The sequence below is a fragment of the Lonchura striata genome, chromosome 4 (assembly GCF_046129695.1).
Source record: "Lonchura striata isolate bLonStr1 chromosome 4, bLonStr1.mat, whole genome shotgun sequence".
Classification (NCBI taxonomy): domain Eukaryota; kingdom Metazoa; phylum Chordata; class Aves; order Passeriformes; family Estrildidae; genus Lonchura; species Lonchura striata.
The window spans coordinates 44,818,274-44,832,976 of record NC_134606.1 but is presented as its reverse complement, the minus strand read 5'-3'; the positions used below and the strand labels follow the sequence as shown (position 1 = coordinate 44,832,976).

Below are 14,703 nucleotides of genomic sequence, written 5' to 3'. Positions count from 1 at the left end.
ATATCAGTAATTCAGCTCCTCACTCAAATGCCTTCTTGAAGTTTGCTCATATGTACACCAGCTTTCTCTAAATTTCTATCACTGTTAATAGATAAAGTTAATTAATTTGTGCATGCCCGGTTGCTGCTGTGCGAGACCGGCTCCGGGCGGGCGCCGGCGGGAGGCTCTGCGAGGCTCAGTTCCAGCGCGGGCACACGAAATGGCGGCACGGGCCTCGGGTGCAGACACGTGTTCCCGAGACCGCGCGCACCGGCCCGGCGCCGGTTACACCCCGTGCCGGGGCGGGGAACCTGAGCCGCGGCCAATGGGACGGCAGGCAGGGGACAGGGGCAGGGAAACCCCGGGGACAGCGAGGGGAGCGGCGGGGGGCAGGGACCGACCGCGTGGCGAAGGGAAAGGCGGGAGGTGTGATAAGGGAACGCGCGGGAAGGGGGGAGGGGGGGGAAGAAAAAATTGCAAACCCCGCACCCGGTATTAAGCAGCCAGATCAACTGTTCTCTGATTAGTCATCATGTTTCTTTAATGTTAGGAGTAGTGAGGATTCTGTGTGAGGGTCTCAATACTGTTACCAAGACTGCTGGATCAGATGGATTTAAGCTTTTGTTAGCTATACCACAAGTAAAAAGAAAAAAATGCAACGCGCCGTGGTGACAAGGAATGCTTTGTAGCGTTTGGAAACCCGAGGATTTTGAGCGTTTCCCACCGGCGAAGTAAAAGAACGGGAAGCATCGCCCGCCCGTCCCCTCGGAGAAAGGCGGCCAGGAGGTTGGGGGGGGGCGGGGCTACGGGCGCAGCATCTGCTTGTGCGCAGGCGCGACAACCGCGCGCGCCTAAATCACCTTCCCTGCTTGGCGCGCGGCGGCTGCCGACCAATGGGACGGGGCCGCGGAGGCGTGGCCGGGATGCCGCCGGCCGTGCGCGCGCGCGCCTGCCCGGCGGGAAGGGTGCGCGAGGTTCGAAGGCGGCGCGGGGAGCGCGCTCCGGCCCCGGTCTGGTATGGCGCAGGCTTTGGTGAGAGAGGGCGGGAGCGGCCGCTCTGTCTGTCCGTCAGTCTGCCTCTCTGTGTCTGCGTCTGTCTGCTTGTGTCTCTGTGTCTGTCTGTCTGGTTTGTTGTGAGCGGCGGCCGAGCTCGGCAGTAGCGCGGAGGCGCGGCGCTCGGCTCGCTCCTGAGGGGAGGGGCAGGGCGGGTCTTCCCCCTGAGGAGAGCGAGGCTCGAGCTGGCGGCCCGCGCTCGCTCCGGATCCGGGCGGTTGGCACAGGCATGCTGGCTGCTCCGTCGGGAGCCCCGCTGCCCTCAGCGCACCCGTGTCCGTGCCAGACCCCGTTCCTCCCGGGCTGCCTCTGGAGAGACGACTGCCGCGGGACGGCGAGCGCATCAACAGCAGGACACTTGTGCCGTCACCCTAGAATCGCTTAAGTTTTAAAATTCTTCATGTGTAGCGCGACACGAACACAGTAATAAATGAACTGTTAAAGGCTCTTTCAGGCCCTTGACAGGAATATTATATTTCTTTAGTGAGCAAGGTCATTTGCTCGCTCTGCTGCGAAGGGAAGGGGGTTTACGTTTATGCTCGAGTGCTGGGTTGACTGCGGAGTGTGCTTCTGTATAGTTTCTGAAGTGGTGTCTTTTGGTCAGTTGTTTTCCCTGTCACCTGTTTCCTTCTGCCACTTTAAACCGATGTTGAAAAATTGCAGTGAAATCAATCCATATAGAGTTTGATTATTTTTGATACCAGGAGTAATATCTAACGGGGAATTACAGTGAAGTGCCAAGTACTGTCAGTATGGCAAACTTCAGGAAAACGTGCCAAATTATTAGATAATTGCATTACTCCACGTTGTATATACTCTAAATTTACACGAATCAGGAAGAGGTTATAGTTGTTTTTCGGCTAAACATTTACATTTTTTAAGGTATTTTTGTGACACATTTGTGAAGAACTACACTCTGCTTTGCTGTTGAATTTTTCTTGCCCTTTATTCCTATTTTATTCTCTACAACCATTGCTGGTTCCCAGGTTAGTGGCTTTATTTGATTATACAGAGAATGTGTTGCTGCTTGAATTATTACTGCTTTAATTGTGGTAAATGGCGGGAGTCCTGTCTGCTGTTTGAGTTACTGGTTTTATATTTGGGTTTCAAGTGTATGAAGAGGCACTGTGGCATTCTAAGAAAAACAGTGCTGCAATAACTCCCACTCTCCTACTACTTCAAAATGTCTCTAGAATCCTTGAGATCTGCTTATTTATTTTTCAAGTGCTATCATGCTTATTAAAAATGGATTCTTATTTCTTCACAGAATCGTTTAAAAAAAGACTACAGAGCAAGGTTCTGCCATGGAGGAGGGTAATTTGCATTTTAAACAACCTATTCTTAGATTCTGGAAAACTTACCTTGACTTTATCTATGAGCTAAATGTCAAAACTACTTGGTGTACCTTATTAAATTGATCGTATGATGTTTCCCAAATTTCTTGTATTTCTTAATGGTAAGAGGAGCAAGCTCTGTGGGGGCACAAGGCTCCAAGGTTTTTCTTCGCTGAGGCAGCAGATTGTGGTGTAGCTGTACACCTGTGTAGGACCCCTGACTGGGCTGCCTGAGTAGGGAAGCAGTTATCTGTGCAAACGTGTAGCCTTTCAAGGAGTAGAGAAATTAAGCCCAGGCAGAGTTCCAGCATATTTGGACCTTGCTGCTAAATGTTAGGGATGAGTTTGAGGATTTGCAGTACTGTGATGTTCTTTACATGTGTCTCTGAAGACTTTGTTGCTGAAATCAATTTCTGGACATGCATCTCATGAGCTTACCAAATGTATACATTTTGCTGTTTTTAAAGGTATATCATGATCATTATAGGTGTGTTATTTTGGTTTTGATCAACACTGGCTGGTGAATCACTCACTTCTGCCCTTTTCATTTTGTTGGTCTGAAATAATAATCCAACCAGCTGAGCTGCTCACTTGCTTATGGATACGATACCTCAGGCTTGGTTCTAGGTCTGCTGCAACTGCACCACTGTGCAGGCAACATAGCTCCAGATATGATTAAAAAAAAAAATAAAAAATTACTTAAGTGAGGCTCTAGTCAGCCTAAAGCTCATTTACCTCAGGGCTGTTGCAGTAGTTGCGTGTTTTCTTTAATGTAGAGAGAATTCTTCGTTCTTATTATAATCTGTGGCAGTGAGGCTTTTTTTCCTGGAATTCCTGCTTTGACAAATTTCTTTGCAGATATGTATACATAGAAATTGTAGGTAAAAATATATTAAAATTTGAACTAGAAGAAGTAATAACCTAAAATATTTAGAAGTAAAGCTTTGCTACTTTAGTATTTGGGATAAAAGCATTTAGCATTTTTGATTGAAAATATTTTTCCCTCTTCTTTCTAGAAATAAGATTGATCTACAGCCAGGTCAAAACGTGTTGAAGGTCATACAGGATTGTTTTGAAAGTAAGCTCTTATTTGGTGTTTTGCTTGATTTGCTGCTAAAAGAAAAAATTGTTTTCTTCCTTGTGTTATTTAGTGGTAAGTACATAGAAATAAAAAATAGGGATAAAATGGAAAAAAAAATAGTATTTCTCAGGATTTTTAAGAACAGCCCCTTCTCAGCTTTTTAAAACTGTATCTTAGCTCTCTTATAATCTCTTTCTCAAGTAGCTGATTACTTTCTTGTTTGAATTTACATGATCTTAGTGAGCCTTAGAACTTGTTAAAATAAATAAAACCTGGACAATTCCAAGATTCCCATATTTACTGTTTTTTTTTTCTTCATAGGTTGTAGCAGTGATCTTACAACAAACTCTCCAAATTGCTCAAGCTTTGTTTTGAAAGATGAGAAGAGGACTTCAGAATCAAGACAAAGTGTAAGCTCTGTCAGTGTCATAGTGTAGCACTGGATACAGGTTCATGTGGGTACAAGTTAAATTCTGCAGCATTTAGTTCTGTATGAGCACCTGTAAAAGTATGTAGGCTATAATTTAACGATCTATAATAGTTGTTGAAAATGTGTTTTTTTTCCTTAGATTATTGTGCTCTAATAGTAAATATTCTATAAGTTATTATTTAGTAGCTTTTTTCCTTGAGTTTTTACTAATGAAAGCTTCTTCAGCTTTTTGTCCAGGATAGTTAGATTTCTCACGGTCTCAGGCTGAAGCAGGCCTTCTTACTGGTGGTGGGTATGGCTGTCTTGGACCTCACTGGAGTTGGTTGTGGTCACTTTGCCAGATATATGGACACATTCTTAGCTATCAGATGGGCAGTAAAATTTAAAGGGGATTCATGTAGAAAAGCAGCTGGTTAAGTCCTGATAATTATCTGTACAATAACTTCATATGTCTGTAACTTTGTTGATGAGTGGAAACAAGGTGAAGGCCTTGTTAATGTGCTGCTAATAATCTAGACTGTATATTTAATTTTAATATTTTGATTTTATTTTTTTCTTTTAAGTAGGATAGTCCATTAATGGTAGGGTTTAGAACGTGCAGCCTTATAATGGTGTTTGTTTAATTCAGTCTGATGTTAGAATATAATCTGAAATCAATTCTTGCTAAACCTCAGCCTATCTTAATAAATGGTAATTAAATAGTTTAATTCATTTTAATGACAATAATAAGTAGTTTACCTCGAGATTAGTCAGATGTTTGGTTAAAGCTGCATATAGATCTTTACACACTGTTTTACCTGTTGCTTGAAATTTACAGTTACTTTTAGAAAGTTTTACACCATATAAAGTTGAAGTGTTTAAGTGAAATAGAACTGTGATTTGAATTAGTGTGAGTTAAGGGAAGTGTATGAATTATATTCATGTTCTATAGAAATGTATATTCCTGTTAAAATACTGTTGCTTTATAAAATATTTCACTTAATCTCATTTTTACCAACTATGACAGCCCAAGGCAAGGTCAGCTAGCTCTGTGAAAAGAGCCCGTAAGTCTACAGAACCCTCATCTGCATCACCGCTAAAACCAGTCAGCAGCAGAGGTTGGTCGCACTCTTACCGAATTAAGGTTTTTAATGGATTCTTGGGATTTTGTTAGGTTTTAATTAAAAGAATGAAACCTGTTCTGTATATATGGCAGGACAGTCATGTGAATCGTACCTAAAGCTTGCAACACCTGATGATGTAGCTACTTCTAAAAGGACAGAGTCTCCTGTGTCTGAAAGTGAAAAAAAAAATACTTTAAAAGACATTGAAGCATCCTGCCAGCATCCGGCCATGCCTTTGCACCCTAAGAATCATCGTGGGTCTGTTGGATCACCAGTTCCTCTGGAGGAAGTGAAAAGTTCTCCTGCAGTTAAGTAAGTAGAGCTGAATATGGTTGTGGTGTCGTATTCCAGGTGTGCCCCCCACCTCAGGATAAATTGAGTTTGGATTGTGAACTCATAAAAAATAATTCCAAGTTATGTAGAAAGTTTCTTTAACTGTGTTTAGAAAGGGCAGCTTTATTTTTTATTTAATATTCTGGTGATAAGTGCAGTACTCAAGTGAAGGAAGCCTGTCAAAATAAAGTTAAACTCTTCTTTCCAGGAACGTGTACCAAAGTATCAGCTTCTCAGATTGTCTGGACTTCTTCAGTGAATCCTATTTACAGTGTTGACTTTAAAAGTTAACAAAAATTTGTTAAAGCAGAAATGAGCAGTCATTGTTCCTCTTGCTCTGAATATACAAATGCTTTATTCAAAGTAAAATAGCTTCAGTTGTGATTATCATCTTGTTGGAAGATTTGAAGCTGAACTGCAGCGCTGGCCAATGTCCTAGCCACAGTTCTGCTTTTCTAGAGGACTGAATCTATGGGGTAGATCATAAAGATGGACTGACATTGATCCTATTGACTCCCATTGATGGAATGAGGTTGGAAAGACAGTGCACCTACAGTCTAGGAAACCTGACACTTTCTCAAGCCATTCTCCCAAAACTAGGAATTTGTTTTGCTGAGCAGCCTTTACATTGATCAAGAGTCACGTGCTGACTCCATGTTGCCTGTGGGGACTTGCTGCTATACTGGATAGCGCTACTGCTAACCTGTGTTGCAGCAAGTTTCCAAAGGGAAACTTGATCATAGGAAGTGAAATGCTGTCAGCAGGAGCTTCTGTCCATCCTCACTTTATAGTGCACTCAGGATTTATGGCAACATATTTGAATGCTGTTTCTCATTCGTAGAGTGCATTTTGATAGGTGCAGTACACCAGCTGCAGCAAAGAGTCATGGAGAAGTTGAAAATTTGGAAGGACCTCAGCCTGGGAGAGTTGAGCAGGTTGTTCCTATGCAAGGAACAGAATGTGTTACTGCATCATCTGCCCGGACAGAGAAGACTTTCTCTTCAGCTGTCTTAGCAGCTGTAGCAACAAGAACACTTGGACAGAGGTTTGTATGGAGGCTTAATATGGAATGTATGATGGATGAACTTGGTAATAATTCTTCTGAGGAATGTTCTGTACTGTGTCTAGGTGTGGTGAGTTACCACCAGATTTGGAAGACTGAAAGTCAATTTCCCCCCCACCCTGAATGATACTAATTTTTTTTCCCCTCCATTCTTTAGATATTCGACCTTGAGATCAGCACCATCACCTCATCCTGTGAAATACCAAGAAATAGATACAGAAAATGAATGTGAATTTTTAATTGATGAATCATGTGGCACATCTTTTACTTCTTGGATTTCAATACCCACTAAGAACAAAAAATCAAAAAATGATGGCTCTGCAACTCCAATTTCTAAACTTCAGCCTTCTGAAAAGGAGAAGACAAAGAATAAGAAAGCCAAGAAGAGAAAAGCAGAGGCTAAAGTACTTACTAAACAGAAACTGGGTCATCTGGATGTTGAAGCTTTTGACTTGAAAGAAATGTCAGAATCAGATTCAGTCTCTAATAGTGAAGAAAATGTCCTTGCATCTCAAAGCCTAAAGAGTACTCATAAGGGTAAGTTATTTAACAGCTCTTCAGACTTTTCCTTACAGGTCACATTACTGGATTGTTTTCTGGTAGTTTATAAGAAAATTATGATAAAGTAGATGATAGATACCAATGGATTCCTTTTTTAGTCTTTCAGTTGCGCAGTTAGGTTTGGGTGAGACAGAGAGGTAGTGAGACGGTGTCTTCACTTTTTTTGCCACATGGTTTCCCTTCCCTGTTAGAACGTTAAAAATTAAATTAGCAATGTTGGCTTTTCGTATGAAGAGTCACAGAAGGTAGATACCCAAGAAGCTTTTGTTCCTCTCACCATAGAAAGGCAGTTATGTGCTTTGTACAGAAAGGGGTTGAGTTTTAGGAATTATTTGTGAAGGGTTTTGTAGCCTGAAACACTGAAAACTGGAAAGCAGACTGAATGTAACATTTTTGCCCCCTTTTTTTTAATAGGAAATACTGAAGTACACCAAAAAGTTTTTTGTAGACTCTTAGTTTAGTTAAAGCCTTCTTTTAGTCAGTGGTGATTAAACTGTTTTTGTGATACCTCTTTTTTTTATTTTTTCTTCCCTATTTTGATTCTTTGGGGTTTTTTGTGCATTCAGATGTCAACATGTATCTTCAGGTTTAATGGAAAAAGGTATTAATGTCCAAATACTTTCTGTATTGACAGGAAAGACTAAAAAGGATGCATTTAGACAAGACTCTCCAAACCAGAAAAAGAGCACATCCTGGAAACGAGAAGCTGAAGAACTTATGCGGTCATTGCCTGGATTGGAAACAAAACCATCTGATGAAGAGCAGTGTAAAACACGCATGCCAAATGAGGATTTGCCTCTGCCGTCATCTGGGCATGAGGAAGAGCAGACCGTGTCACTGAAGAAGTCTCTCAGGTCTTCCAAGAATCTGCAGTTGGCTTCTAAAGCTTCTCAGCAGTTAGACAAGAAGAAACAGACTGCTAAGCAGAAACTTCCAAAAGTCAAAGTAGCTAAGACAGGGACAGTAAGTCCAAGGAAGAAGCTTAAAATATCTGTCCAGAAAAGTAGTAATAAAAAGCCTCAGTTGCAAAGAGAGGAGAGTTCTGACAGTGAACCTGAAGAAGAGCTTGAAAGAGAGCCTGTAGAACTGAATGAAGTGTTCACCACACCCTTGCATCAGAAATTAGAGACTCCCATGATTCAGAAGTTGACTAAGTCTGAAAAGCCTAGAAATGTAATACACACATCGGAGTCACCTGGTGGTGCAAATAACAGAACTCTAAAAGCACTCCAGCATCCCGTGGAGAGTGTGAAGAATCCTGGAAAGAAACGGTCTGCCAAGTCTTCAGGGAAGAAACCCAAAAAGATTCCATGTAGAACCAGCAAAGCTCTTCGCTCAAGCCGTGAAGGCCCTGAGTCTCAAACAGATTCTGACAGCTCTTCTGTACAGGACATGGCAAGGAGAAAACAGAAATTACCAGATGTGAAAATAAAAAGTAACAAAAGAAAACGTGACAGACAGCATGGACCACAGTAATCTTTTTGTGTGATTCTTTACAAATATGGTGTATAACTTGGTAGATAATTAAATGCATCTTGTCAGCTTTTAAGCAGTGATGGCCCAGTTCAAGTATGTGGTAGTTGAGGTTGGTTGAAGAGTTAATAGAGAAACCAAGTAGTTTAATCAACATTCTTTTCTCAAAGCTGGGTGCCTTACTTAGTGTCTCCTACATGAGGAAACTTGTTATAGCTAGTGTTCTTGTGAGACTTGCATAGCAGATCTACTTTAACGCAACCTCACCACCCATGGAATAACTTCATTGTCAAGTTTGTTCCTTTTTAAAAATAAATTTAGAAAATACAGCATTTAATTCTTCAGCTATATTTATTTTTGTTAGTCTAAAGACTAGGTTCAAGTGGTCTAAAATCTGGTTTATAATCATTGGTCTTTGCATTGCTTTTTAATTTTTTTAATGTTACTTCTATAGTTTTGTTCAGGTCATAAAATTATTGACCTATAGATTCCTTTTATTAAGTTCACATAACACCAAATGTAACAAGAATATTTTTTTCTTTTCTAGGGGTTCCTTTGTAGCTGGGAAGGTTGAGAAAAGGTAATTTTCTGAGTTGTCTGAAAAACGTTACTTTAATCCTACTTCTGCCCCGCAGAGACCCCTTGAGACTGGGCAGCTGATAACAGCTGCTGTGTTCTGCGCCCTACTGGTGAAACACTAAGTAGAACAGGGTTGTGATTCCTGCTTGAGGGCTTTAAATACTGTGCTAATACAGTTAATAAAGTAATACAATTTTTCTTCCTATCATGAATAAGGGGTCATAACAAGCTTCTCGCCTTTGGGGATTTTTTTTGTTTGAGGCTTGCTTCCACATTTTTGAACAGAAAGACCAGTGCTTCTAGAACTAATGACAGCTGCTCTAATAAAATTGATGTCAAGTAGGAAAGATAGAAGTCTATCTACAATGCATACTCTTTGTGCATGTACATAGACATGTATCTTCCCCTTTCATAAGATGGAAGCTTAATAACGAAGCAAACAGGAGTGGTAGTCTGTGAATTTATTAAATTCTTACACAGTCATTGTACTGAAAATGTTGGGGGGCTTTATTTCTGAGAGGAATCTACTGCAGACTGAGTTGGACAAATTTGCAATGTAGATTTGCTAACCTGGGTGATTGAAATGCACCTTTTGGAGTTGAGGTGGATAACAGCTGAACTTCACTGGCGCAGTAAAAGTGAAGCACAGCCTCAGATGGGGCAAGGAGGGTCAAGGGTACTGATTCTAAGGCTGTAGAAGTTCTGTTACAAGTGGCCTGATTGCTAGAGAATATCTGAAGTTATGTATGTAAATTGTTGCTATTTTATGGGGGAGATTTCATGACAGACTACATATTATTTTACTGTCCTTTCCTTAGAGTGTGCAAAACAACTCTTTAAAGCACTTTTATAATTATGGTATATAATTGTAAGGTAATGCCACAAAGACAGGGAGGTGGTCTGTTCTGGAATGGATCAAAAATAAAAAGTCTAGGAAACCTCTTTAGAGAGGAGGTGTGAACACTAATTGCCTGATGACTGAGTAGGGGAGTAGTTAATGAACTTCTGGCCTGTGATTTCTAATTTGCTTCAGTGTCTAATTGTTATTGATTTGTTTAAAAGCAAAATAAAACCCAGCCCACGTGATCTGAAAAAAACTTAAATTCACTATTCTTGGTAGTGCTGTAGTGTTCCTTTGACATGTTCAAGCAGGGGTATTTTTTTCGTTTGCAGTGGGCCTGTTCTAGAAGATGGCGATGAACTTGCTTGCAGCCCTAAGCCTCCTGAGCAGGATGATACATCTTCCGGTAATGTTTGAACTTTGTATTTTCTTGCATTTTATGTATAAGCTTCTTAAAAACTATAACTGACAGTTCAGTAATTTCAGGAGAATTGTGTTCAGCTTGTTCAGAACAAGAAATGCAGATTTTATTTTCTGTGGTTAAATTTCTATCCAAGTGTGTGGTACAGCATGCCAGCTTTACATTGTTAGCTTTGGGAGAACACAGCCCCCCATGTTTTGGCATCATGCATACCAGGAGAAAGATATTCTTTCTAAAATAACTTAAATAAAATTTTCAGGCTCAGTTTGTACCAGTTTGTGTTGCCATGTGATGGTCCTGTATGCAGTCACTTCAGGCAAACCTGAGCCAAATTACAGCATTGATGGAGTCATGGCCTGTTCCCCAAAGGACACTTTGGTTTTGTGTTTGTTTGGTTTTTTTGGGGTTGTTTGTTTGTTTTATTTGGTTTTTTGTTTGTGAGGTTTTTTTTAATTTGCTTTGTTGTGTTAGGGTTTTTTGTTAGTTGTTTGGTTTGGTTTTTGTGTGGGGAGGGTTATTATAAGGGCTATTACTATTTGTTTGGTTTCAGTTTTAAATTTCACTGCACAAGTTCCACATGTTGTTGTAATGAACATGAACCCTGGAGATACAAAGTCTTTTCCTTTGTGTTTCAGAACCAGGTGCGAATGTTATTAGTCCATGTAATGCTTTTTTCAGATAACCTAGTTTTTTGTGTGTGTTCTAGTAAAAAAGTTTTTCTGAAGTTAGGTTTCAGTGATATAAATTTGAATGACCTTGCACTTTGATCAATAAAATTATGTGTATAGTTTATGATTTGTCAATGTTCACTTTATCAAGAGGGATAGGTCTGAGGAGTATTTACTTGAATGTATAGTTTTCAAGTAATTTTAAAGTTTACTCTGTTTAAAAATAATTAGTTATTGTTTATCTACACTGGATTTCATATATGTTTATAACAAAAGGTGTTGGTGGAAGCACTATCCTTGGGACTTCTGTTTGTGTTACTTTTGGTTGCTTCTAGTCCGCATATTGAATAAAAGTCAGGAATAATAAATGCCTTTGGTGATGGGGATTTTGAATGTCTTTTCAGATAGTTCCGAAGATTTGAATTACAAATTAAGACATCTGTTGTCGGATGAAATAGCAAGGCATAAAATAGGTAAGAATATTTTAAAATATCATAATGTAAGTGTGTAAATGCAAATGCATTTTCAACTAGATGTAAATGTTGCTGAAGGAGACACAAACACCAAGAAAATCGCCTAGGATTCATCTGTTCATTAGTATTTACAGATAAAGTTTGTTATTTCTTCATGCCTTCAGCCCTTCTCTTAATTTGAAAGTTAATTTTTAAAACTTCTAGTGTTTCTCTTTTTTTATTGCTCTGTTCAACAATTATCTTTTTAACTGCCACACTTCTGTTTTTCATGGTCTTGTGTTAAGGAAACTTTCAGATCTGACCATCCAGGAGCCACTCTGGCAGTCATATTCTACCACAGACTTTAAGTCCTGGGACCTAAACCCCTTTACAGTGGGTGGCTCCAGTTCCCTGACAGGTGCCCTATTTGACTCTCTACACGGCCAGACAAGGTTTCCTTGCTGGCTTTACCATGAGTTTCTCATAGCAGTCTCAGACCTCTGGTTCCTTTAAATAATTTCATGGTGTAGCAAGGGAATAACAGCTTAAACTGGAACAAAGGACTGTCTGGGCTTTTGTACCCTCACATTCTGTGTGCTCGACAGTCCAGGGTCCTGCTGGTCCTTCCAGCTGAGTCCTCGGCTCCTGCTGTGTCCCTGAGTGTCTGGTCACCAGGCTGGGCCACAAGTCCCTGTGCCCGCTGTTGTTCAGCATCAGTTCATGACCTCATGCCTGAGGCTCCCGTGCAGAGCTCGATCTCTGGCTGGCACTGCAGCTCCACACCCAGCAATGTGCACTGAATACATTCGTAAAAAACTGAGTCAGGAGAAAAACTCTTACTGTTCAGTGAGAACAGTAAGAGTTTGAATTGCTTCTATGCAGTAAAACTGAGGGTGCAAATAACCTGCCTTCTGTGGTGGTCCGAGTCTGCATAGGATGGAACAATGGGCGTGCAGTCAGTTGTAGTCACATGCTTGTCTGTTTTACATTGTGGGTGTTTTTTATTGGCTTCGTTGTTATTTTGTGCACAACACTTTAATTGTCTACCTTCAAAAACTGTTTCAGCAACTGTTTTGTATTTACTGTTTTTAACATTTAAATATTTTTGATTATTTTGCTTTGAGGTCTTAAAGGGCTTTTACTCACCGTACAAGCACTAAAATACCACATGGTATTCATATATGGCAGCTTACACAACTTGAAAGTTGAGACTGTGTGATTAGTACATCTGAAGGTAAATATCTGAGAAATCCTGAAAATGTGTGGAGTTTCTTTTCACAAAAGTGCTGCTCTTCTGGACCCTGGAAACAGGACTTCTGAATCTGGAATAGGAGGATGTACATAGGCAGTTTCTATTACTATCCCCTTCCCATAACTGAGGCAGTGCCTTTTCATGGTTGCTAATGAAATCCCCCAAATTCAGGCAGGATTCTTAAGTCTTTGTTGAGAACTCTGTCTTCACAGATGAAACATGTTTGCTGTCCTTCAGCTTGAGCTCCTAATGTCTGTGTATCAGTGGTTCACCAAGATATATAGAATGAAATCCGATGTCTGAGTCAAGGTGGTGATTGTTTAAGAAAAAGGAGGGTGAAATACTGATGTATGTAAAAGAAGGCATTTGGTAGTACTTGAATCCTATTTTCTTGTTATGATAGCAATGTGATAAAAATATCAATTGGGAAGGGCTGACCTGCTTGTGGTACAGAACAAGAGGAAAGAATACTTAATATTTTCTGTCTCTGAATTTTTCTTTCATACTTAATGTGAATGACTTCATCCTTCAAATCAGTTATGCCTTCCAATACACCCAATGTTCGTCGGACAAAAAGGATACGGCTGAGACCTCTGGAATATTGGAGAGGCGAGCGCATAAACTATACTATGGAGCCTTCAGGTATTAGTTCCAAAAAACCTATTTGCTTCCTTCTGATAAAGCAGAAAAATCTGAGTTGATCTTGTGCTGTGCAAGCCTTGAGATGCTTACTGTTGGGTAACTGTTTCAAAAAGACTGTTTGTGGTCTCCAGTTATTTAGTCATCCCTCCATGTCGTTTTCTTTTCTGACACTCCTGTGTCAGCTGAAAATAATATCAGCAGAGCATGTTAAGTACTTTTGCCTTCACTGTTGAGGGAAGAACAGAACAGTTTCTCTGTACTAGTGGGTTTTTTATGTTTCTCTGTATTAGTGGGATTTTTATGTCAGAGATTGTGTATGGTACTGGAAAAAGAGACAATCTACTGGATCATTTATTAGAGCATTTCTTTTTGTGTGAGGATTGTATTTGAGAGCAGATGCTATAAAATTTTATAGTCTCAGTGTTAAATACCTTAAGTGAGAAAGTAGATCTTGTTCTCAGGAATTTTTTTACTGACAATTCAGCCTAGTTTAGTCCTTTCCTAATTAATTAGTTCACTCAAAAATAGTATTTTTTTGTGTCCTTAAAAGTGATATTTTGTCTTAAAAAATTATTTGCATGTCATGGCTATCTGAAATGTTCTTTGAAATTTGATCAAAAAATTTTCAAAATGTCTCAAGTTACATTGCACTCCAAAGTACTTAATGTCGAAAAGGTTTTTTTTCTGGCTTTCTGAAGTGATCTGAAAAGTTCAGCATCAAGGAAGTCTATTCTGAATTGAAATGCTGGTTGGTTGTGCAAGTTTGCATTCTTTTAGATTTACTATGAGTTAGTGGACTTTGTTTAACTTCCTTTTGTTTCAGGAGGGCTTGTGATTAGTGGACTACTGCATCCAGAAGCAGAATGTCCCAGGAAGTGTGAAAAGAGGAAGGATTGTGCCAAGCATAAAACAGATAAAACAAGTAAGAACGAAGATTTTTTTCCTTTGGATACTTTTAAAAGTCTCTTTAATCAAATGCTCTACTGTTCTAAGATTTTTATCCCATAACACTCAATTCTCTCTCTGGGTGAAAATAATTTTATACCATAATTTATTAAAATGATCTGATGAGGAAAAATCTGCTCCTACTGGATCTACAGCAATGCTGTACATTGTTGTAGTAAAATTGTTCACTTTTCAGCATAGGGAAGAAATGCTGGACATACCCAGAAGTGCTGTTGTGCCTTTAAAGCAGGGACTGAAGAGACTAAACTGTACTCATTTTGTTTTCAGATCATGATGCTAGTGTGCATGGTTAAGGTATAAAAACTTGTAGCCATTTTGCTGATGCCTGTAACACATCTAAAAATGCAGCAGAGAGTGTTAGTAAGGCTTCACGATGTTGTAGTTTAAATACCAAACCACAACACGGTAGGTGAAGAGAGACCTTTAAGAGCAGTGCATAAAATGGTTAAAAGTGGGCAATAAATCTGTGTTT

At 39.9% G+C, this 14,703-nt stretch overlaps 1 protein-coding gene across 1 annotated transcript in view; it reads left to right on the top strand.

Moving 5' to 3' along the window:
• The first annotated feature begins 903 nt into the window (after nucleotides 1-903).
• Nucleotides 904-14,703, top strand: part of CENPC (centromere protein C) — a 28,993-nt gene continuing 15,193 nt past the window's right edge. The window contains exons 1-14 of the mRNA XM_021532613.3: nucleotides 904-1,011; nucleotides 2,300-2,346; nucleotides 3,383-3,444; nucleotides 3,769-3,857; nucleotides 4,884-4,974; nucleotides 5,073-5,292; nucleotides 6,155-6,358; nucleotides 6,534-6,913; nucleotides 7,572-8,409; nucleotides 8,958-8,990; nucleotides 10,163-10,236; nucleotides 11,324-11,392; nucleotides 13,161-13,265; nucleotides 14,089-14,187. Of these exons, the coding sequence (XP_021388288.3) occupies nucleotides 997-1,011; nucleotides 2,300-2,346; nucleotides 3,383-3,444; nucleotides 3,769-3,857; nucleotides 4,884-4,974; nucleotides 5,073-5,292; nucleotides 6,155-6,358; nucleotides 6,534-6,913; nucleotides 7,572-8,409; nucleotides 8,958-8,990; nucleotides 10,163-10,236; nucleotides 11,324-11,392; nucleotides 13,161-13,265; nucleotides 14,089-14,187 (2,326 nt within the window). The 5' untranslated portion in view covers nucleotides 904-996. The remainder of the gene's footprint in view (nucleotides 1,012-2,299; nucleotides 2,347-3,382; nucleotides 3,445-3,768; nucleotides 3,858-4,883; nucleotides 4,975-5,072; nucleotides 5,293-6,154; nucleotides 6,359-6,533; nucleotides 6,914-7,571; nucleotides 8,410-8,957; nucleotides 8,991-10,162; nucleotides 10,237-11,323; nucleotides 11,393-13,160; nucleotides 13,266-14,088; nucleotides 14,188-14,703) is intronic.